This window comes from Caretta caretta, chromosome 3 (assembly GCF_965140235.1).
Source record: "Caretta caretta isolate rCarCar2 chromosome 3, rCarCar1.hap1, whole genome shotgun sequence".
Lineage (NCBI taxonomy): Eukaryota > Metazoa > Chordata > Testudines > Cheloniidae > Caretta > Caretta caretta.
The window spans coordinates 140,771,457-140,797,312 of NC_134208.1; the positions used below are offsets into that span (position 1 = coordinate 140,771,457).

The 25,856-nt window shown below is 41.2% G+C and overlaps 1 protein-coding gene across 10 annotated transcripts in view; it reads right to left on the minus strand.

Annotated features, from left to right (window-relative positions):
* CEP170 (centrosomal protein 170) overlaps positions 1 to 25,856 on the minus strand; it is a 187,167-nt gene that overhangs the window by 33,546 nt on the left and 127,765 nt on the right. For 6 of the 10 annotated variants that reach the window (XM_075126944.1, XM_075126953.1, XM_075126951.1 and 3 more), the window contains 3 exons: positions 12,669 to 14,546; positions 3,133 to 3,183; positions 1,046 to 1,280 (listed from right to left, as the gene is read on the minus strand). In XM_075126944.1, coding sequence (XP_074983045.1) covers positions 1,046 to 1,280; positions 3,133 to 3,183; positions 12,669 to 14,546 — 2,164 coding nt within the window. The remainder of the gene's footprint in view (positions 1 to 1,045; positions 1,281 to 3,132; positions 3,184 to 12,668; positions 14,547 to 25,856) is intronic. The other 4 variants (XM_075126947.1, XM_075126946.1, XM_075126950.1 and 1 more) reach the window with 3 other exon arrangements.

Genomic DNA, 25,856 nt, shown 5'->3' on the forward strand with positions numbered 1-25,856 from the left:
ATGCAGAGTGAAAACCAAGATGAACTAAAAATTAGAAGTGAAAACATGGTCTTTCACATGGTAAAAAAACATACCTCCAAATCAGCTTTGCATTTAACTGATTTTTTTTTATTACTTGCTGATTTTAAGGCAGTATAAAACAGATATAACTATTTCTTGAGGCAGAACAAAGTGTAACAAAATACATTTGTAACTCTCACTGATGCAACTGGGAGATCATACATAGGATATGTGTACCACAAGACAATACTATGCTCTTCCTCCACAAGAGAGGTATCCTGGTAGCACTACTTTGATAGGTTTCAGAGTAGCAGCCATGTTAGTCTGTATTCGCAAAAAGAAAAGGAGTACTTTTGGCACCTTAGAGACTAACAAATTTATCTGAGCATAAGCTTTCGTGAGCTACAGCTCACTTCATCGGATGCATTCAGTGGAAAATACAGTGGGGAGATTTATATACATAGAGAACATGAAACAATAGGTGTTACCATACACACTGCAACGAGAGTGATCACTTAAGGTGACCTATTACCAGCAGGAGAGCGGGGAGGGGCAGGGGGACTTTTGTAGTGATAACCAAGGTGGGCCATTTCTAGCAGTTGACAAGAATGTCTGAGGAAAGGGGGAGGGGGAATCACTACAAAAGGCTCCCCCCCCACCCCCGTTCTCCTGCTGGTAATAACTCACCTTAAGTGATCACTCTCGTTACAGTGTGTATGGTAACACCCATTGTTTCATGTTCTCTATGTCTATAAATCTCCCCACTGTATTTTCCACTGAATGCATCCAATGAAGTGAGCTGTAGCTCACGAAAGCTTATGCTCAAATGAATTTGTTAGTCTCTAAGGTGCCACAAGTACTCCTTTTCCTTTTGCGACCACTTTGATAGTCTCTCCTTTACAAGGCTTCAAGATTTCTGTACATCTAGCCATGCAGAAATATTGCATATATAGAAGCACTCAGCGATTTAACTAGGTCATTTGTTCAGCACTACCAGTTCAGATAAAAGGCTTTGATATTTTAAAGGCATTTTTAAAAAACAAACCTTGCTATTTCTTCTCGATGAGCAGTCCAATCGCGAATGTAGTCCTCCTGTTCCTTGATCCTGTGCTTGAATGTATTGCTAGTTTGCATTGCTGTCCCAGAGCTCTGCAATCGAGGGTTTTTCAGGGCTGGAGAAGTACGTAGACGGGTATGTTTAGGGGAATTACGGTTTGATCCAAACTCATCTTCTGAGGTGGAAGCATAATCTGTAGGAAAGCGCCTCCATCTTGAATTTACTAAATTAGTTTGATTATTAAAAAAGAATTATTATTGTATCTTTTGTAAGAAACAATAAAATTATTTCAGAAACACCACAACAAAACACCACAACTGCTCAATATCAAACCCCAAGGACCTCACAAAAGTGTTTACTACATCTTAAAAAGAAAGATACTAAATTTGTGTTAAATAATAAATGTTGATTAATAAAATGTGGAAAAAGATGCTCTTTGTATAATGGTGAGTAGATAAAAAGATGCAAATGCCATTATTCCTACATACCTAAAGCAGGACGTGTTACAGAATGAGGGCCCAATTCATTAATATTTATAGAATTTGATTGCCCCCCCTTTTTGGGGGGGCAAATTCCCCCTGCTCTCATTAAATTTACAGTATTGATTTTTAAACAGGACACACACACAAAAGTTGATGCTGGCACAACGTCTCTCAACATGGGCCAACACAAAGAAAGCACATAATTCCTAGAGAAGAAATTATGCATTTATTGTTGGAAAAAAATAATACTTTGCAATTCAGCATCTTGTTACAAAGCTCAGTGACGCATCTACAGAGCAGACAGGACTTGTACTCATACTGAAAACAACACATTGCTGAAAATGGACAGAAGCAGTGGACGACTGAAACTGAGCACGAGGATCTCACTCAACAATTAGTCATTAATGGCTAGAAAATGGATTTCAGAATGGCCATCCTCACACTTTTTTAGATGGTAGAGCATTCATTATGATAACATGCCGCACCCAATCAACCTCATGCCACAGAACTTCACAACATCAAATATTATTTCTTTGTTAATCACTGGCTCTAAAAATCAGTTCTCTTGGACTAAAGATTAACGTTAGGAAAATTCTTAATGTAATTTGTTAGTATTAGAATAACCTGACTTTAGGTTAGGCGCCCAAATGCTTAATTAAATTAGCTGCAAAATTTGTAGACACCTTTATTGAGGTTGGTTAGGTGTGCTGACGATACTTTTGAAAACCAGTATATCCAAATGGACATATTTATTCTTGGTAATTTATAAATCACAGAAGCAAGATGTAATTAATGTGATTAACATAAAAATACAAGCAAATTAAGACTGATTTTTCCCTGAATTGTTATTTATTAAAAGGATGGCAAATTAAACATAAATCAGATGCGAATATAGGTACAGATATTTGCAATGTGAGTTTTTAGATGAGAACAGATTGTGTAATGCTCTGAAAGATTACAATATGTAGAGCGTGAAGCTGGAGTATAAACTTTAGTCCCTTTCTTCATTTAAACATCTTTTTAATTGTTAAAAGTAGAAATATGATTAACAGATTTTTTCAGGTGATTTAAAAGGAAGTGTGGTTGCGAGCCTAATCCAAAGTACATTTAATGCCTATTGAAATCAATTAGGTTATATTTTACTGTCTGTTTTAATATTCTAAAATAACCAAGAGGGGAAAGAAAGGTTTATCCACTGACCCACTACCCCTTAACTTATGGGATTCTAACTTGTCCTTATCAAGGAAAGCAGAACATAAGCAGAAAAAGTACTCCTTTCTCCCTTCCCCTCAAAAAAAGCATGCAAGAAGTGTGTGATTGCAGTTGAACGAATTTTAGGAGTTGGGCCCAAAGTTTATCAACAGAGTCCTTTAAAATAATTTTGGATTTTTAATTAATCCTTTGTTCCAATTCTTATTTAAAAAAATCAAAACAAACATCAAATTTGCTTAAAAATTGTATCTCTGAACTGTTTCTTAAAGAGTAGTTCAACAACTCAGCACTGTACAATGAGCATAAGTAGTCAAATTTAAAAAACTAAAGATTGAATGAACAGTGAAATATTAGAAAGAGATATGATTTCTAGTACTCTACCACTGTAAGTTTCAACAGCAGGATCTGGGTCTGGGAGAAGCTGGGATTTCTCTGTGTACAAAATATTGTTTTATCATGTTAATGCTTAATGAAAACATTCAAATTTGAAGCATTTGCTTAACAAAAATCTATTGCTGAAATTTAGGGTAAGCCCTTCCCTTCCTCAGTCTATGGTTCGGAGAAAAGCAAAAAAAGATGTTGCAGATATTCTTAATTATAATTCTTTTAAAAAGAATTGATTCTGAAACCGTTTGAAAATTCAATAGAGAACTGCTATCCAAATTCAATTGTATTTATAATTAAGAAAGGTAAATAGAGTCAAAAGCCTATTTAGTATTTGGAAAGATCATAAAGATCTGAGGCCAAAATGCTATCGTGTTGCTGTTTGGCCTACAGGTTTCTCATAGTAAACTTTGTGAAAAGTTATTGTGGAGTTATAGTAATAATATCACAAGTCATGTAAATCATGACATATATTAACAAAACTCGGTGTGTTTTGAATTAACCTAGCTATCACTTTTCAGACATAGGATTTTAAAAAACACCTTTTGATCTCTTTGGATGCACAGCCCCTTGGGGCCAGATCAACCCAATCAACCCCACAGGTCTTAACATTTAGTGTTCCTTGCCCCCCATAATCCTAGACTTTGAATCACCTAAAAGATCAAAGTTGTGACAGTGCTTCTGCTCGACTTGAACCCTTTCTTTTTCACAGAGGTGCCTCTGCTGCTTCTTTCACTCTCCGTCTGTTGGCTTGCAATGACTTCTCCTCCCTTAGGCTAGCTAACTAGTATAGCTACTAATCATATGACATGCAGCTGTTCCAAAATGTGACTGCCCTCACAGCTATCCTTGCTGCTACTGTTGCTGCTCACTCCTCATGACCGACATCTTTCCCCATCAATCTCATAGACTCAGACTTTAAGGCTAGAAGGGACCATTGTGACCATCTAGTCTGACCTCCTGCACACTTCAGCCTCACCTACCCACTCCTGTAATAGACACAGAACCTCTTGCTGAGTTACTAAAGTCCTAAAATCATGATTTAAACACTTCAAGTTACAGAGAATCCACCATTTCCTCATTTTAAACCAGCAAGTGACCCATGATCCATGCTGCAGAGGAAGGTGAAAACCCCCCAACGTCTCTGCCAATCTGACCCAGGAAAATTTCTTCCTGACCACAAATATGGCAGTCAGTTGGACCCTGAGTATTTTGACAAGACTCAGCAGCCAGACACCTAGAAAAGAATTCTCTGTAGTAACTCAAAGATCTCTCCATCTAGTAGTGCCTCATCACCAGCTGCTGAGGATATTTGTTACTAGCAGTTGCAGATCTCCTACATCAGGGGTTCTCAAACTGGGGGTCGGGACCCCTTCGGGGGTCATGAGGTTATTACATGGGGGGTTGCGAGCTGTCAGCCTCCACCCTAAACGCCGCTTTGCCTCCAGCATTTATAATGGTGTTAAATATATTAAAAAGCATTTTTAATTTATAAGGGGGGGTCCACACTCAGAGGCTTGTTATGTGAAAGGGGTCACCAGTATAAAAGTCTGAGAACCACTGTGCTACAGGACATTGTAGGCAGTGTGATCATACCATCCCCTCCATAAACTTATCATGCTCAGTCTTGAAGCCAGTTAGTTTTTTGCACCCACTGCTTCCTTTGGAAGGCTGTTCCAGAACTTCACCCCTCTAATGGTTAGAAACCTTCATCTCATTTCAAACCTAAACTTTTTGATGGCCAGTTTATATCCATTTGTTCTTGTGTCAACAATGGTGCTTAACTTAAATAACTCCTCTCCCTCCCTGGTATTTATCCCTCTGATGTATTTATAGAGAGCAATCATATCTCCCCTTAGCCTTTGTTTGGTTAGGCTAAACAAGCCAAGCTCTGAGTCTCCTCTCATAATGTAGGTTTTTCATTCCTTTGATAATCCTAGTAGCCCTTTCCTGCACCTGTTCCAGTTTGAATTCATCTATTTTAAACATGGGAGACCAGAACTGCACACAGTATTCCAGATGAGGTCTAACCAGTGCCTTGTATAATGGTACTAACACTTCCCTATCTCTACTGGAAATACTTCAACTGATGCATCCTAGGATTGCATTAGTCTTTTTCGTGGCCACATCACATTGGCAGCTCACAACCGTGGTGTGATCATCCAATACCCTCAGATCTTTCTCCATCTCTGTCACTTCCAACTGATAAGCCTCCATTTTATAGCAAATATTCTTGTTGTTGGTCCCAAAGTGCACTTTACACTATTAAAGTTGACCCATTTCTATTGCTCCAGTTTTCAAGGTCATCCAGATCTTCTTAATGATACTCCAGTCCTCCTCTGTATTGGCAATACCTCCAACTTTGTCAGCTGCAAATTTTATTGTCATATTCTCACTTTTTGTGCCAAGACCATTAATGAAAATGTTAAATAAAATTGATCTCAACACCAATCCCTGAAGAACTCCATTAGTAACCTGCCTCCAGCCTGACAGTTCACCTTTCACTATGACCCTTTTAACCAGTTCCTTATCTACTTTGAATTCTCATATTAATCCCCATGTTCTCCAATTTAAGAAATAATTTCCCATGTGAAACTGTATCAAATATCTTACTGAACTCCAATAGATTAGATCTACTGTGTTTTCTTTGTCTAAAAAATCAGTTATCTTCTCAAAGAAAGAGATCACGTTGGTCTGACACAATCTACCTTTTGTAAAACTATGTTGTATTTAAATCAGTTACCATTTACCTCCATGTCCCTAACTACTTCATCTTTCAAAATTTGTTCTAAGACTTTGCATGCAATTGAGGTCAAACTAAGAAGCCTGCATGCAGTTTCCTGGATCACTTTCCGCCCCCCTCCCCTTCCTAAAAATAGGTATCATATTAGCAATTCTCCATAGATTCATAGATATTAAGGTCAGAAGGGACCATTATGATCATCTAGTCTGACCTCCTGCACAATGCAGGCCACAGAATCTCACCCACCCACTCCTGCAATAAATCTCTCACCTATGTCTGAGCTATTGAAGTCCTCAAATCATGGTTTAAAGACTTCAAGGTGCAGAGAATCCTCCAGCAAGTGACCCATGCCCCATGCTACAGAGGAAGGTGAAAAACCCCCAGGCTTCTTCCAATCTGCTCTGGAGGAAAATTCCTTCCCAACCCCAAATATGGTGATCAGCTGAACCCTGAGCATGTGGGCAAGATTCACCAGCAGATACCCAGGAAAGAATTCGCTGTAGTAACTCAGATCCCACCCCATCTAACATCCCATCACAGGCCATTGGGCCTACTTACCATGAATAGTTAAAGATCAATTAATTGCCAGAATCATGTTATCCCATCATACCATCTCCTCCATAAACTTACCGAGTTTAATCTTGAAGCCAGATAGGTCTTTTGCCCCCACTGCTTCCCTTGGAAGGCTATTCCACAACTTCACTCCTCTAATGGTTAGAAACCTTTGTCTAATTTCAAGTCTAAGCTTCCTGATGGCCAGTTTATATCCATTTGTTCTTGTGTCCACATTGGTACTGAGCTTAAATAATTCCTTTCCCTCCCTGGTATTTATCCCTCTGATATATTTATAGAGGGCAATCGTATCTCCCCTCAGCCTTCTTTTGGTTAGGCTAAACAAGCCAAGCTCCTTAAGTCTCCTTTCATAAGACAGGTTTTCCATTCCTCGGATCACCCTAGTAGCCCTTCTCTGTACCTGTTCCAGTTTAAATTCATCCTTCTTAAACATGGGAGACCAGAACTGCACACAGTATTCCAGATGAGGTCTCACCAGTGCCTTGTATAACGGTACTAACACCTCCTTATCTCTACTGGAAATACCTCACCTGATGCATCCCAAGACCGCATTAGCTTTTTTCACGGCCATATCACATCGGCGGCTCATAGTCATCCTGTGATCAACCAATACTCAGAGGTCCTTCTCCCCCTCTGTTACTTCTAATTGATGCGTCCCCAGCTTATAACTAAAGTTCTTGTTATTAATCCCTAAATGCATGACCTTATACTTCTCACTATTAAATTTCATCCTATTACTATTACTCCAGTTTACAAGGTCATCCAGATCCTCCTGTATGATATCCCGGTCCTTCTCTAAATTGGCAATACCTCCCAGCTTTGTATCGTCCGCAAACTTTATTAGCGCACTCCCACTTTTTGTGCCAAGGTCAGTAATAAAAAGATTAAGTAAGATTGATCCCAAAACCGATCCCTGGGGAAATCCACTGGTAACCTCCCTCCAGCCTGACAGTTCACCTTTCAATATGACCCGCTGTAGTCTCCCCTTTAACCAATTCCTTATCCACCTTTCAATTTTCATATCCATCTCCATCTTTTCCAATTTAACTAACAATTCCCCAGGTGGCACCGTATCAAATGCCTTACTGAAATCTAGGTAAATTAGATCCACTGCGTTTCCTTTGTCTAAAAAAACTGTTACTTTCTCAAAGAAGGAGATCAGGTTGGTTTGGCACATCTACCTTTTGTAAAACCATGTTGTATTTTGTCCCATTGACCTCAATGTCCTTAATTACTTTCTCCTTCAAAAATTTTTTCCAAGACCTTGCATACTACAGATGTCAAACTAACAGGCCTGTAGTTACCCGGATCACTTTTTTTTCCTTTCTTAAAAATAGGAACTATGGTAGCAATTCTCCAGTCATACGGTACAACCCCTGAGTTTACAGATTCATTAAAAATTCTTGCTAACGGGCTTGCAAATTTCACGTGTCAATTTCTTTAATATTCTTGGATGAAAATTATCTGGGCCCCCCAATTTAGTCACATTAAGCTGTTCGAGTTTGGCTTCTACCTCAGATATGGTAATATCTACCTCCATATCCTCATTCCCATTTGTCATGCTATCATTAACCCTAAGATCATCATTAAAGACTGAGGCAAAGTATTTGTTTAGATATTGGGCCATGCCTAGATTATCCTTAACCTCCACTCCATCCTCAGTGTTTAGCGGTCCCACTTCTTTCTTTCTTATTTATATGGCTATAGAACCTTTTACTATTGGTTTTAATTCCTTTTGCAAGGTCCTTCTCACTTTATCCCTACATGTTCTGACCTCAATAAGGTAGCTTTCCTTGATGATTCCTCCCATCTTCCACTCCCTGTATGCTTTTTGCTTTTTCTTAATCACCACTCTGAGATGCTTGCTCATCCTGCTTGGTCTACAACTCCTGCCTATGAATTTCTTCCCCTTTCTTGGGATGCAGGCTTCTGATAGCTTCTGCAGCTTTGGTTTGAAGTAATCCCAGGCCTCCTCTGCCTTTAGATCCATAAATTCTTCTGTCCAATCCACTTCCGTAACTAATTTCCTTAATTTTTGAAAGTCAGCGCTTTTGAAATAAAAAATCCTAGTCGCAGATTTATTTTTGTTTATCCTTCCATTCAGTTTGAACTGAATTAGCTCATGATCACTTGAACCAAGGTTGTCCCCTACAACCATTTCTTCTATGAAGTCCCCATTACTCACCAAAACCAAATCTAAAATGGCATCCCCTCTTGTCGGTTCAGCAACTATTTGATGAAAGAATCCATCAGCTATCACATCTAGGAAAATCTGAGCCCTATTATTATTACTAGCACTTGTCCTCCAGTCTATATCTAGGAAGTTAAAGTCTCCCATGATCACACAGTTTCCATTAGTATTTACTTCATTAAAAACATTAAAGAGGGCTCTATCCATATCCAAATTAGATCCCGGCAGTCTATAGCACACCCCAAGCACTATCACAGGGGAGGCTCTAGTAGTTTTCTTCCCCAATGTGTTTTCTCCAGTCATAGGGTACGCCCCCTGTATTTATGGAATCATTAAAAATCTTTGCTATTGGGCTTGCAATTTCATCTACCAGTTTCTTTAATATTTTTGGATGGAGATTATCTGGGTCCCGCAGTTTGGTCTCACTAAACTTCTTGAAAATTGACTTCCACATCAGATGTGGTAATTTCTACCTCCATATCCTCATTTCCATTAGCCACCCTGCCACTACCCCAAGCTCCTCCATACGGTTATTAAAACCTGAGGCAAAGTATTTGTCTGACTATAAAAAAGGTTAAAAAAACCTAGAGAAGTTCAGGGAGAATAGGTCCATCAATGGTTATTAGCCAGGATGGGCAGGGATGGTGTCCCTAGCCTCTGTTTGCCAGAAGCTGGGATGGGTGACAGGGAATGGATCACTTGATGATTACTAGTTCTGTTCATTCCCTCTGAAGCACCTGGCATTGGCCACTGTCATAAGATAAGATACTGGGATAGATGGACCTTTAGTCGGACCCAATATGGTCGTTTTTATGTTCTTATGTTTAGGTGTTGGGCCATGCCTAGATTGTCTCTAATCTTCACCCCATCCTCAGTACTTAGCGGGCCCACTTCTTCTTTAATTGTTTTCTTTTTATTTATATGGCTACAGAACCTTTTACTATTGGTTTTAATTTCCTTTGAAAGGTCCAATTCTGCTTGGCTTTTGGCAGTTCTCACTTTTCCCCTACACTTTCTGATCTCCAAGAGGTAGCTTTCCTTGCTGATCCATCCCATCTTCCATTCTTTATAAGCTTTCTTTTAATAACCTGTTTGAGATGCTTGCTCATTCAACTTGCACTGCAACCCTTCCCTACAAATTTTCCCCCTTGCTTGGTATGCAGGATTCAAATAGTTTCTGCAACTGTGGCTTAAGATAATTCCAACTCCTTATATATAACACTTTCCTCTAATGGTCTTTAAATGACTTTACAAATTAATAAAATAATGAACGAAGCATCCTAACAACCTGCTCAGGTGGGCAACGACTGTCACCATTTTAGAATGAGGCAAATAGAGGCACAGTGTGACTAGGGTTCTGTATACATTATGGACTGTTACACCAGGACAGCTACACAGACACACATTTTTGTAATGTACATATGCTCATAGTAGCATGGCCACAAGTCACAAAGTAAGTTTGTGAAACAGATACAAATGGAACCATAACTTCTAACTCCCAAGTAGCAGTATATTCCTTATTGATATTACATAGTGCCTGAAGTGTTCATTAGACCATATTTTCTCTCTGATATTGGCTTTGACTGTTTTGTTAACTGCTTTTTTATTTGTTTACACTTTACACTGAAACTTTTGTTTTCCATAAATGTTAGTGTTTATAATGACACGTTTCAGAGTAGCAGTCGTGTTAATCTGTATTCGCAAAAAGAAAAGGAATACTTGTGGCACCTTAGAGAATAACAAATTTATTTGAGCATAAGCTTTCGTAAGCTACAATAAATTTGTTAGGCTCTAAGGTGCCACAAATACTTCTTTTCTTTTAGTGTTGATAATGACGTTTTGTTTTTTTAAAGAGAAGTAGTCTTTCTACTGCAAATGTTCCAAACAATGGTTGTGTGCCCTTTTTATCTGTTTGGTTAGCTTGGGATAGATACCTCATAAGGTGGCAAGCTTTTCAGCTTTTCCCTTTGAAACTGAGAATATTTTCTACAAAAACCGCAGTAGGTTCTGACCATGGAATGCAGTTAAATCAACAAGCACATTGCAGGATTGAGAGCTATAACACATTAAAGCATTCCCCATTGTTAAAGTAGCTGAATACTTAACTATAACAGTTATACGGAAGTCAGTAAGCACATTGTAGTTCATATTTTCACAAAAAAACCCTCCTCCTGACTCATGCTTTTGTTGAAAACAGAAAATAGTATGACAAAACAAGAAATTTCTAGTGTTTACCTCTTCAAGGGTCAATACCACCAGGTATGGAATAATGATAGCTAATGGAATAATGATAACTAATGTTAATTAAATCAACCTTGTAAATTAAGCCAACCTAACTGGCTCCTCAGAAGTAACTGTTTTGCCTGAACTGATGTTACAGTCAGTCTCCTGGACACATAAATCTCAGATTCTGATTGAACCATTAGTACTAAATGTGCCTGATATAAATAGCCAGACAGATAATATGCTGGGAAAAATACCTTCATCTCCCTTTTAAAGTACAGTATTAGGGTAGATGGCTTGGGGTATTATTTTTTGTTGTTGTTTGTTTCACTTGAATTCATGAGGATTATTGGTATTTCTGATGACAACATTCAGAATATAACAATACATGTGACTTCACATTACAGTGAACGTTAAGATTTATTGTTCAAGGAATAGATTTCTCCTAAATTAACCTGTGATTTCACCAGTATTTACCTCTCAAGGCAATAAATATTGATGAGCAGCACAACAGACGTTACTAACTACTAAATATGCTAGTTATATATCAGCAATGGCAATGGTTTTGCCAAAACAGCTTGGTTTGTATAAAAAAAATAGTCAGTGTGTAAAAAAATATAGAAATGTTTGTATAACAGGTGGAGATGGGAAGTATAATACATTGTACTGATGACCCTTCACATCAGTGAATGCAAAGAAGCCATTCAAGTACAACAAATATGTCATCTGGTGCTTTTGAAGAAAAATCTGTACTCAGCAGTATTAAAGTTCAAAAGGTGAGAAAAGCACTAGTTACCATGAATAATCTGATAAACAAAGTGACATTTAAACATAAGCATTCTTCTTTAGGTTGTTTAACTAGTTGTGTCAGATACTTGAAAACTAGCTAACAATCTCTTACATTGCCTTTTCTTCCATTGTCATATGTCAGTTTTTAACAAGATTACCATTAAAATGGTAGGCTCAAAACTATTAATTGTAATATTTTTTCATTTAAATATTAAATAATAGGGGAGATGTCAGAGAGGCTGAATCAACAATTCTGACAATAAGTGACCTGAGAGGAAGAAGAGATCTGGCCCCTGTAAATACAGATCCTCTTTTCACATAGCAATAAGTATCAGAAATTGTTCTAGGACAGGCCTGAAGCCCTTGAGAGTAAAATAGATTTGGGATAACACACAAGCCGTTTAGTGTTGGAATATTTCATTCAGTATTTTTATGTTTAGAAGTATATTTCTATTAGTTACTTCTTACTTTGTATTTTTTTGTAATTAAATTACACTTTTGTACTTTTAAAAGCAAATCTTAAATTACCTTACATTTATCTTGTTGATGCTCCATGCCTTCCTCAGACTGCACACATAGTTTTGCATACTTACAAACTTTCAAACACATTTCCTAGTTTTTACCTCATTGAACAGTGCTGCTGACCTTCTAAACTTTTAGATTCTGACCCAAGCAAAAGAGGCTCCTAGTTTATCTACATTTTTGTACTACGTCAATCACTGTAGCATTTGAGAACCTCAGATACTATAGTTGGTTAGAAGTTTCCAGTAAAAATTATAAACCAAATGGCTAAGGAATTAAAATCTCTTGTCCTCTGTATTAAATTAAAAAATATCTGCAACGATAACTAATGGAGCTTCTTTCTCAAAAGAGGAGGACTCCTTCAACTAAAGTTTGAGCTAATGCTTCATAATAAAGCACCATTAGTTTAACACTTATAAAAAGAGAAAAGCCCAAGAAAATAAACAAAATATCAAGTACTGAAAAAGACTAAATCCAAATAGTCTCACATACCTGATGGAGAATTATGGGCGGAGGTCAATGATTTGGATTTAGAATCAGAAAGTCTAGAAATGCTATTAGCTCTAGTTCTAGCAGAAACTTTACTACTGTCTGCTGATGGTGTTAATCTTCCACCACTTCTAATGATAGCTTCTGTAGTACGAGATGAGACAGTGCTTCGAGTTATTGTGGCTTCAGAGTCACTACGTGCTGATAAAGAACCGAGCCTAGTTCTGCGTGGTTGGGCAAGTAAGTCAATTCTGGAGATATTTCTCCTTCCTGATGGAGGCTTTGATGTAGAACTTGTAGTGGACACTTCAGAAGCCACTGAAGCTTTATCTGCATCAGCAAGTTCGCTATCCGAGGCTTCACCAAGTCGTGCTCTGCGCAAGAGAGAAGTCCTTGTGGGACGAGGCCTTGGAAGAGTGGTTGATTTACTGGATTGCCCAGTTGTAACAGGAGAGGTCTTTGATTTAGCTGACTTACTGCCTTCCATTTTAGAATGTAAGAGTTCATCTGCAGAGGTAAAATGACCCCTTCCATGTGATTTGCCAGAGTAAGTTTCCTGGTCAGATGACAAGATATCAGATATGGCAGAATGAGGTACACTAGATGTTTGGTCATCATCTGTTAAATCTACTGAAGGTTGCCTCATTCTTCCACTGGGTTGTACATATTTACGACCCTCTGCTCTTGAACCAGCATCTGAAGATCGGCTTTTAGTTTTCTTTTCCATCTTTTCTCTAGCATTTGTTGCAGAGGAAGATTTTAAAACATCCTTGGAAGGAGAACTAGTGGAACATCTATCTTTATAGAGGGTAGTAAAGCTCTTTCGCTTTTGAGTGGTTTTTCTTTCAGTGTCACCAGTAACCAGACTGATTGTGCTAGCGGTGTCTACATCTGACTCGGGCGATATGGAATTATCTCTGTTATAGCTAGGAGTTTCAGGTCCTTCATCTGTTTTGTTTTCTTCTCGTAATTTAGCTTCAAGGAATGCCATTACTGCTTCTGTGTCTTTTAAAATAAGTGTTGTATCCAGACTAGAATCAGTGTCCACAGAATCACTTCTCTCACGTATTCTGTTTGTGGAGGTAAAAGCAAACGAAGGGGGAGTAGATCCAGTTTGTTTATTAATATGAGGAATAAGTTCTATAGGTATATTTGTGCTAGGTTTATCTATAGTAAAGCTACCTTGTCTCACTAACGGTTTTGAAGATTCTTTCTTCTCTCCTCCTAATCCTTTTGGAGTTTGGCCTTTTATAATTTCCTCTGTTTTTTTTCTTTTTCCTTCACTTTGTACAATCTTCATTTCTGCTTTACTTGTAGAATGTCCTGGGGCTTTTTCTTGATGATTATCCAACATTTTATGTGGAGTAGGAGTCTCCTCTCTACCCTTCTCAACTTTACTGGCAATAAGTTTAGCTGAAGACACTTTAGTTGAAGTCCTATGTGCCTGCTCCTTTTGTTCTTGCTGTTGAATTTTAGCTAAAGCTTGCTTTACAACTGAAGTTTCCCTGACAATTTCACTTTTCTCTTTACTGGAAGAAGAGCAGCTAATGGGGTGAGAAGACAATTTGTCGTCTCCACCAGGTTTAGGAGAAAGGCCATTCATTGTCCTGTTTGCCTTAGCCATGCTCCTACTACCTGCATCTTGTGGCATTTCTTTTTGGGATGCATGAGTTGGAGTTTCTTTCTCTTGAAGTTCTGTGTCTTGTTTTTCACCTATCTCCGATCTCTGATGAGGTGTAACCTTTGCTCTTGAACTTTCAGTGGCTTTTTCCTCTTTTGGAAGCTGTGGAAGTGTTCTCCTCTTTCGCTCGCCTTGGCTAGTCACAGAAGTGGCTGAGCTAGTACTTCTAACTGAAATACCAGATTCACTGATGTCAGTATCTAAAAACAGAATGAAAAAACCTCTTGGAAATGAGTGACTAAATCTGCCAATGGAAACATGCATTCTTAAGGCTACACAGAAGTAATTAAGAAAATACAGTATTTCTATTGCACAGAGAACTGGAACTTTGTCTTTTGTGAAGTGACATTTAAAAGTCCTCCTAAACCACGACACAGTAGATTATGTAAAATAGTTAATTACTTTCACCAATCTATTAATCACATAACAGACATTTTAAGATACTGGAGAAAAATATCTATTAATAAAAATACTTTTATGCTACAGTATGGTTCATGAAGGTTCTGATACAAACAAGGGAATATTTCACTCTGTGACAAGCCTTTGTAGCACACATCAAAGCACTGATATGAAATGAACATCTGTCAAAGTAATGGAATTCTTGTGTGTGTCAGCTGTGGTTTCGTACAGGGATCCCCTAACAACCAAATGCACAGAGCTACATGTTACCTTTAAGCAGCATCTTCCCTGGAACTTGGTGTGTTGCATGGTTGGGAAAAGGAGGTGAAAAACTACAGTGGGAGGAAGGCAGGAATATGAAGAGAGAGAGAAATCTTCTTCTCTCTTTGTCCTGGTATCTGCTTGCTAACAAATAGGCTTATTTTCCTCCCACAACTGGCAAATTTTGGCTGTGACCGAACAGTCACCCACTTGTGAACCACCTTGCATTCATGACCGCAAGGTTGAAAATCTAAGACCAGAAAATTGGCTCTCAAACTGTTGAGTATGGGCCACCAGTAGCCCTCAGTCTTTCCTGGCTGTATACACAACTAAACAATTTGAAATTCAAGCAGAGTAGAATTTGGGTGATGGGAAAGAAGGTAGGTCTATGGGAGACAGTCAGGCTTGACAAAGCCCTGGCTGGGATGATTTAGTTGGGGATTGGTCCTGCTTTGAGCAGGGGGTGGGACTAGATGACCTCCTGAGGTCCCTTCCAACCCTGATATTCTATGATTCTAGGATTCTAAGTGGTCTGCAGAATGAAAAAGCTGGAGATCCACTGCATCTAGATCAGGGACGGGCAAACTATGGCCTGCGGGTCGGATCCAGCCAGTCAGGGCTTTCAATCCAGCTTGCGGGATTGCCAGCCCTGTGGCACAGTGGGGCTAAGGCAGGCTCCCTGCCTGCCCTGGTCCCACGCTGCTCCCGGAAGTGGCCGGCACCACATCCCTGCAGCCCCTGGGGGAGGGGGAGAGCAGAGGGCTCTGTGTGCTGCCCTTGCCTGCAAGGACCACCCCCCACAGCTCCCATCAGCTGGGAACCGCGGCCAATGGGAACTTCAGGGGTAGTACCCACAGGCAAGGGCAGCGTGCGGCAGAGCCGCCTGCCCCACCCCACCCTCAGGAGCCACTGCTGGACATGCTGGCCACTTCCAGAAGTGGCGCGGGACCAGGGCAGGTAGGGAGCCTGCCTTAGCCCCACTGCGTGCCGTTGCCACCCCAGAGCCACTTGAGGTAAGTGGCGCTGAGCTGGAGCCTGCACCCCGAACCTCTCCTGCACCCCAACCCCCTGCCCTGAGCCCCCTAAGCCCCTGCTTTGAAACCCCTGCCACACCCCTCCTGCACCCCAATCCCCTACTCTGAGCCCCCTCCCACACTCCACACCCCCCCACACCCCAACTCCCTGCCCTGATCCCCCTGCCACACCCTTCCTGCACCCCAAGCCCCTGCCCAGAGCCCCTTCCTGCACCCCAACCCCTTGCCCTGAACCCCTTCCTGCACACCACAACCCCCCCATACCCCGCACTCCCTCCTGCATCCCAACCCCCTGCCCCAGCCCTACATTCATGGCCCTGCATACAATTTCCCCAACCAGATGTGGCTCTTGGGCCAAAAAGTTTGCCCACCCCGGTCTAGGTGATCTAACAGGTCTTTTCCATCTTTACATTTCTAATTCTATGAAACATTTAAGGACTTTTGTTTATGTTACTGGCACCCCGCAGGACCCAGATTCTTAATAGACTATAGGAGTTGTTAGAGAGAGAAGGTGGACCAACTTCTGTTGGCGAAAGGGACAAGCTGTCAAACTCTGTGTAAGCCTCTCTCTCCGATATCATGATGACGGCTACAATACTGCGAACAACTACAGAAGTTATGATATTGTGTCTGTTGTAAATGCACAGTAAATCTGCTTTTCTCAGGGCAATCATTAATTGTAAAGCTGCATTGCTGAAACAACCTGATACTTCTTGAACCTAGTAAGTTCAAAGGCCATTAGCAAACTCCAAATTACTTAAGCTTAAACGGTGTCTCTCATGAAGTCTGCTACAGTCTTTAGGCTCAGGCAGGATCACAAAGCTGGTAGCTCATGTTTTTAAAACTAAAGAGAAAAAATTGTAAGAAAAACAAAAAAGATTTACCCCTGTAAGTCTGAGAATAATGACAGGAAAGATGGGACCTACCACTCCAGTACTTTAATTGTGTGGGCGTTCTGGGGTTTCCACTCCCTCGAATCCTACACGCTGTGCAAAATTGCTCTGCAGAAGATGGTCAGAAATCCATTTATTTCCACTGCTTTTAGGCATAAAAAGTGAGCATGTCAAACACGGAAGTTCAACAGCTCACGAATATTGCCCTATTTTGATACTTTTGCTGACTTCACTTAATGCAAAAAGAAGCCATCAATGTCTCTGTCTGTAGTGGCCTCATCAAGCTGATAAGACTGAATCTGCCCCAGCTCCTTTTCCCTCAGCTTTGTGTAATAAAGAGATCCTCTGTGACTCAATTGCTGGCTGGAATATGTACTTTGAGGGCTTTGTGTCATTTGGCCTTGCAGCCTGGAACCACATAGAAAAAATATTTTTTCTATGAAACCCCAGAGTACTCAAAGTCTTGTTTCAGACACTGTTTAGTCCACCATTAAACATCTTTCCCTGCCTCCCTGAGAATAAGAATCATCAGCACCTCACTTATGTAAGACTCCATTACTGGAGATCCTCCCATGACCAACTAACATGTTTTTAAATGTCCTTGTCCACTCTGTGGGCAAAATCCTATTTAATGTTGTGCTATTTAATACTATTTCTAATACAACACATTTGTCCAGGGTAGACAATGCCACATAGGAGGAAAAGAGCGTGGTCAACTTGCAAAATACCAAGACAGAAAGGTGTTGCTCGCTAAAAGTTAACACAGGGTTAAATCAATCTTAGTTTTGGTCTGCAGGCACCCAAAGACAATGGCTGTAGAAAGTCCCAATTGCTTGCTCTCAAATGAACAATATAATGAATCCACTACTGAAGTCTGCCTCCATCCCAGTCGGGAAGATTGACCAGGTTCAGGTGTCCCAGGACAGAGGGACTTTGAAATGGATAAAAGACTGTCTGTGATTGGGAAGAGATACTAACTGAAGGATCAGACAAAGGTAGAGGCTGCAAGACCATAGTCTACCTTGTTCAGCCCCAATGCTGCGGGGGTGGGGGGAGGGGCAATGCCTTGAACAAGGATAAGGTGGACACTCACACATTTCTGGAATAGCAGATATTCCAGTGCTTCTGGGAACAGCATGGGCCTGCATCCGCTGGCATGACCTTGCACACACAGAGCATGCAAAATCACGCTGGACGGGGGGTGGGGGGCGGAGGTCCCACTATTTTTAGGACCACCCCATGCCAGGTGAGGTGGGTGGAGCAGCATGCTCTTAAAAATGGCATCCCCCATCCAAGTTTGTCCCTGTACTGGACAGGGGACAAACCTCTCAATACTGGACAAGTGGCCTCCCTGGCCAAGGGCGTGGGGGGGGGGGGGGGGGGGCACTACCTAAACTTGCAAGGTAAGGAAAAGGTTTAGTTAAGATAATATGCATATAGGTGTTTTGCTGTTTCATTGCTATTATTGCTTCCTCTGTTGTTTTCCTGTGGATAAATAAGTAGTACTCTGTTTGGAACAAGCTGTTCTCTGTCAATGCCCTTTCATATTGGTCTCAGGCTCCTGGATGGAGGGGCCAAAATCGATTTGGACCTTCTGAGCACGCAGTTTTTAACAGGGGTGCCATGACCTGGGGACCCAGTCTAAAAGGATTCCATCCTGAGAGAAGTACGGGGGGTGCAGACCTGTCACTTTGAAAAAATGTGCATGGAGAAACTGAGTGAGAGATCAAAAGTACAGCTCACCCTGGAACAGTAACAGCCTACCATAAAGATTATTGGGGTGAAAAAAACAGTTACTTACCTTTCCATAACTGTTGTGCTTTGAGATGTGCTGCACATGTCCATTCCAATTTAGGTGTGCACGTGCCCGATGCACAAATTTCAAAGATTTTTTCCCCTCAGTGGTAGCCACTGGGGTGGTTCCCTGTTGCTATGCACCACTGTGTGCTGCTATAAAAGCAGAGCTGCCCTGATCCTCCCTCAGTTCCTTTGTTCCGGACAGACTCTGACAGAGAGGGGAAGGTGGGTGGGTCATTGAACGCACATGTGCAACACATCTCTAAGAACAGTTATAGAAAGGTAGGTAACCCTTCTTTCTTCTCTGAGTGATTGCACATGTCCATTCCACTCTAAGTGACTCACAAGCAAACATACATGGAGGTGGGTTCAGAGCCTACCTAAAGAGTGATTGTAAGATGATCCATCTGAAACTGGACTGACAGAGAATGCCACTACGAGAAGCAAAAATGTGGAGTGATGAATAGGTTGCTGCTTTACAAATGTCTGTGATCAGCACTTGCACCAAGAAAGCTGCAAAAGCTGCCTGCACTCGAGTAGAATGTGTCAACACTCTAGCTGGCGGGATTGTATTAGCCAGTTGCTAGCATAAACGAATGCACTAAGAGATCTGGGTTGAGATTCTCCAAGTGGAATCTGGTTGGCCCTTATGTCTGTCTGTAACAAACCACTGAACAGAAGATCTAATAAGATTTAGCCCACTCCAGGTAGAAAGCTAAAACCCTTCTCACAGCCATGTGAAGCTTTTCCTCATCCCTATGCACATGGGGTTTTGGAAAGAATGTGGGCAAATAAATTGCTGGGTTAACATGGAAATTAAAGACTACTTTCATGCGAAATTTTGGGCGATGGTGGATATAAACTTTATCCTTATAAAAACCTGTACCAAAGCTCTCAACTTGCCCACCCTTCTGCCTGAGGTAATAGTCACCAAAAATGCTACCTTTATGGAAAGTGGCAAGGGGCTTGAAGGGAGGCCCTATCAATTTTGTTAGGACTAAATTCAGATCTTGAGGGATGGGGTCTCGTATATGTGGCTATAATCTGACCAAGCCCTTCAGGAATCAGGTGACAATGGGTTGAGAAAAGGGATCTATTACCCATCAAGATGTGGAAGGCTGAAATAACTGTCATATACATCCTTGTACATCTAATAGTCAAACTCTGTTTTAGATCTAGAAGATAGTCCGGGGTGCCCACTTCTGCTGAAGTGCTTCCACTTAGCCAGGTAATTGTTCCTAGCTGAGAGTTTTCAGGGGATGACCTCGACAGACCTGGCACAGACTCTGGAGGTGACAATCCTTTCGGGAGACAAAGCGTTCAAGCAGGGTCTCTCCCCTGAACACTTCGAGTGTCTGCCTCTGTCTGGCTTCAGGACTGACTCAGTTGAGCAAGGAACTGAACTTGAGAAAGGCCTAAGCCTTTTCTTCAGTACGAGGGAATGATCCTGAGGACCAGACAGCATCTCCAATGAAGCGCCCTGTATCGATGTTGATAAACTTGGGGCAATTTCTCCATGTGATAATTCCAACAGGAGTCAAAGTGCTGCGTCCTTAGGCAAGCACACAAGCCTCCCCACCCTGTTTTTTTTTTGAGCAGGGCTTGAATCTTTGCAAATGTAACATTTGTTACTAACATGGGATTCCCCCAAACATTTTAAGCAGGCCAAATGTTGATTGCTGACCAGTATGGACTTTGCACAGGTCCAGGAGGACTTAAATCCCACTGAATGAGGCATTGTTCTGGTACTGATATTGGTACCAAAAGATAAAAAGTGGTAAAAAAATAATCCCAAAAATGGAAATCTAGCACTAAAATTGTCTAAACTAACTATAACTAAGAAACCACTAATCTACAACAAATATGATCTTTATAGAGAAAGGAGAGAGGAAAGCACTTGAATTAACAAGTCTGGATTGTTCTGACAACTGTCACTGGGGGTAAGAAGGAACTGAGGTGCGTCGGGGGCAGCTCCGTTCTCTTTTACCAGCGTGCAGTGTGGTGATAGAAGGTGTTTGAGCCATCCCTGTGGGTACCACAGCAGGGAAAAAATCTCCAACATTTCTGCAGGTCCATAGTTTTGGGACTGGGGAGGATTTCCCCCGAATGGTATACTAACTATAACTACTAAGCTAAAATTTAAACCTATTTACAATGAGTTTACTTTACAGGTAATGCACGGAGTGAAGGAAGACATGATTCTGACTCAGGCCATGGGGCGGCAAGAAGGAACTGGAGAGGCATCGATCCTCTTCTACTGCCTCTTCTACTCTTTGAGTATGAGGGAAGCCACTGTGCATACGTGGGTCAATGGATGCTGAAAAATTTCTGGACTCATAGGGAGCAGCACTCAAAGAAGAATATATATTTAGACATTTCTACAATAAATATTAACTACAGTAAAAGTAGAGAGAAATATTCATTTAACTCAGCATTTCCAGTAACAGCTCTCTGGACACTACCCTTTGCAAATGTGCTAGTTGCTGGTAGTGTGTGTTATGGAATACCAGGTGCTAAATACTTCTATTTTTAATATCTTTCTGTAGTTATCTTAGACCAAAGAAGTCAGACATTTTTCATAATGAAGTCATGCACACCAACTCCTAAATTAACCCAGCAGAAAATTCCTCCAAGTTATTATCCTTGCATTGCAGCCACCATGATTGCAGGAGAATACTGTGCCTTTGGGAAAGCAGCATTGCTTTAGGGTGGAATTTTGATATTACATTCATTTCTGTGTCACTAGCAACGAAGTTGTCATGAACGACCAAAAAAAAGAAAAAAAGACATGCCTGGATTGCAGGACAGCAACACAGCTAAAGCACTGGAGTAGTAGCTAATGAGTTCCTAGTCAATTAACAGTATGCTCATTTCAACAGTTGGAAAACTCAGGGAGACTATATCGTCTTGTGATTTCCAGTCCATTTTCCAGTAATGCATATATAAATATGTAATATTTACCGTACGAATTTAAATACATCATTATCATCACAGCGTTTAAGAGCTCTAGTCACGGATGAAGCCTCAATTGTGCTAGCACCATAAAACAAAGAACAAAAAGAAACCTGGGCAGAATTTTACATTTATAACCTTATAAACCTTGCACTTAGAACCTTTGGTTTTTCAAGTATCTGTGTTTAAATAATCAACCCTGTGTTCTGCATTGAACTTTTACAAATAAAGATGAAAAGAAGAGAAAGTAAACAAAGGGATCACCTCCTTCACAGTCAGATATACATTTTAATGCACAACATAAGGAACAGCATATTCAAATAAACAAGTCGTCTGGCAAAGTTGTTAATAAAAGAAGGAGGGAGCCTGAACACTTGCCACTCAGAAGTGACAGGATAATGTGGTTTGGCAACTGCATAGGGATTCTGATGATAGCAACATCAAATTATGCTTAGAATGTTTAGCTGGATTGTACAGTTGAAGTTTCAGATTGATTGTTTACTGTTCAGTCCACTAAAGCTCAATGGGAAGGGATATATACTGTACTAATAAAAAGATTTGACAAGCGTATCCAAATGGAAGCTTAAATGAATATCTCCTTTTGTATTTTCCCAATATCGGTACCAATAAACTCTTTTTATAGTGTTTGGCCTATTTTATCATTAATATAAAGTAGGGCTGTTAAGAGATTAAAAAAATGAATTGCGATTAATTGCATTGTTAAACAATAATAGAATACCATTTATTTTCTACATTTTCAAATATATTGATTTTGATTACAACTCAGAACACAAAGACTACAGTGCTCAGTTTATATTTATTTTTGATTACAAATACTGAAAGTGGAACATACAAATGTAGAAATATGTACAAAAAATAATTGCATTAAAAATAAAACAATGTAAAAGTGGAGAGCTTACAAGTGCACTCAGTCCTATTTCTTGTTCAGCCAGTCACTCAGACAAGCAAGTTTGTTTACATTTGCAGGAAACAATGCTGCCCACTTCTTGTTTACAATGTCATCTGAAAGTGAGAATGGGTGTTTGCATGGCACTGTTGTAGCCGGCGTTGCAAGATATTTAATGCCAGATGTGCTAAAGATTCGTATGTCCCTTCATGCTTCAACCTCCATTCCAGAGGACATGCGTCCATGCTAATGATGGGTTCTGCTTGATAATCCAAAACAGTGCGGACTGACGCATGTTCATTTTCATCATCTGAGTCAGATACCACGAGCAGAAGGTTGATTTTCTTTTTTGGTGGGTCGGGTTCTGTAGTTTCCGCATCGGAGTGTTGCTCTTTTAAGACTTCTTAAAGCATGCTCCACACCTTATCCCTCTCAGATTTTGGAAGGCACCTCAGATTCTTAAACCTTGGTTTGAGTACTGTAGCTATCTTTAGAAATCTCACTTGGGTACCTTCTTTGCGTTTTGCCAAATCTGCAGTGAAAGTGTTCTTAAAATGAACAACATGTGCTAGGTCACCATCCCAGACTGCTAGAATACGAAATGCATGGCAGAATGCTGGTAAAACAGAGCAGGAGACATACTATTCTCCTCCAAAGAGTTCAGTCAAAATTTAATTAACACATTTTTTTAACGAGCGTCATCAGTATGGAAGCATATCCTCTGGAATGGTGGCCGGAGCATGAAGGGGCATACGAATGTTTAGCATATCTGGCATGTAAATACCTTGCAATGTTCACTACAAAAGTGCCATGCGAATGCCTGTTCTGGTGACATTTGAAATAAGACATGGGTAGCATTATTTCCCATAAATGTAAACAAACTTGTTTTTCTTAGCGATTGGCTGAATAAGAAGTAGGACTGAGTGGATTTGTAGGCTCTAAAGTTTTACATTGTTTTGTTTTTGAGTGAAGTTATGTAACAAAAAAAATAACTGACATTTGTAAGCCCTGGTCTACACTAGGACTTTAGGTCGAATTTAGCAGCGTTAAATCGATGTAAACCTGCACCCGTCCACACAATGAAGCCCTTTATTTCGACTTAAAGGGCTCTTAAAATCGATTTCCTTACTCCACCCCTGACAAGTGGATTAGCGCTTAAATCGACGTTGCCGGCTCGAATTTGGGGTACTGTGGACACAATTCGATGGTATTGGCCTCCGGGAGCTATCCCAGAGTGCTCCATTATGACCGCTCTGGACAGCACTCTCAACTCAGATGCACTGGCCAGGTAGACAGGAAAAGAACCGCGAACTTTTGAATCTCATTTCCTGTTTGGCCAGCGTGGCAAGCTGCAGGTGACCATGCAGAGCTCATCAGCACAGGTGACCATGATGGAGTCCCAGAATCGCAAAAGAGCTCCAGCATGGACCGAACGGGAGGTACGGGATCTGATCGCTGTTTGGGGAGAGGAATCCGTGCTATCAGAACTCCGTTCCAGTTTTCGAAATGCCAAAACCTTTGTGAAAATCTCCCAGGGCATGAAGGACAGAGGCCATAACAGGGACCCGAAGCAGTGCCGCGTGAAACTGAAGGAGCTGAGGCAAGCCTACCAGAAAACCAGAGAGGCGAACAGCCGCTCTGGGTCAGAGCCCCAAACATGCCGCTTCTATGATGAGCTGCATGCCATTTTAGGGGGTTCAGCCACCACTACCCCCGCCGTGTTGTTTGACTCCTTCAATGGAGATGGAGGCAATACGGAAGCAGGTTTTGGGGACGAAGAAGATGACGATGAGGAGGAGGTTGTAGATAGGTCACAGCAAGCAAGCGGAGAAACCGGTTTTCCCGACAGCCAGAAACTGTTTCTCACCCTAGACCTGGAGCCAGTACCCCCTGAACCCACCCAAGGCTGCCTCCTGGACCCAGCAGGCGGAGAAGGGACCTCTGGTGAGTGTACCTTTTAAAATACTATACATGGTTTAAAAGCAAGCATGTGAAAGGATTACTTTGCCCTGGCATTTGCGGTTCTCCTAGATGTAGTCCTAAAGCCTTTGCAAAAGGTTTCTGGGGAGGGCAGCCTTATTGCGTCCTTCATGGTAGGACACTTTACCACTCCAGGCCAGTAACACGTACTCGGGAATCATTGTACAACAAAGCATTGCAGTGTATGTTTGCTGGCATTCAAACAACATCCGTTCTTTATCTCTCTGTGTTATCCTCAGGAGAGTGAGATATAATTCATGGTCACCTGGTTGAAATAGAGTGCTTTTCTTCAGGGGACACTCAGAGGAGCCCATTCCTGCTGGGCTGTTTGCCTGTGGCTAAACAGAAATGTTCCCCGCTGTTAGCCACAGGGAGGGGGGAAGGTTGAGGGGGTAGTCACGCGGTGGGAGGAGGCAAAATGCGACCTTGTAACGAAAGCACATGTGCTATGTATGTAATGTTAACAGCAAGGTTTACCCTGAAAGAGTGTAGCCACTGTTTTATAAAATGTGTCTTTTTAAATACCGCTGTCCCTTTTTTTTTCTCCACCAGCTGCATGTGTTTCAATGATCACAGGATCTTCTCCTTCCCAGAGGCTAGTGAAGCTTAGAAAGAAAAAAAAACGCACTCACGATGAAATGTTCTCCGAGCTCATGCTGTCCTCCCACACTGACAGAGCACAGACGAATGCGTGGAGGCAAATAATGTCAGAGTGCAGGAAAGCACAAAATGACCGGGAGGAGAGGTGGCGGGCTGAAGAGAGTAAGTGGCGGGCTGAAGAGAGTAAGTGGCGGCAGCGTGATGAGAGGAGGCAGGATTCAATGCTGAGGCTGCTGCAGGACCAAACCAGTATGCTCCAGTGTATGGTTGAGCTGAAGCAAAGGCAGCTCGAGCACAGACTGCCACTGCTGCCCCTCTGTAACCAACCGCCCTCCTCCCCAAGTTCCATAGCCTCCACACCCAGACGCCCAAGAATGCAGTGGGGAGGCCTCCGGCCAACCAGCCACTCCACCACAGAGGATTGCCCAAAAAAAAGAAGGCTGTCATTCAATAAATTTTAAAGTTGTAAACTTTTAAAGTGCTGTGCTTAAAGTGCTGTGTGGCATTTTCCTTCCCTCCTCCTCCACCACCCCTCCTGGGCTACCTTGGTAGTCATCCCCCTATTTGTGTGATGAATGAATAAAGAATGCATGAATGTGAAGCAACAATGACTTTATTGCCTCTGCAAGCGGTGATTGAAGGGAGGAGGGGCGGGTGGTTAGCTTACAGGGAAGTAGAGTGAACCAA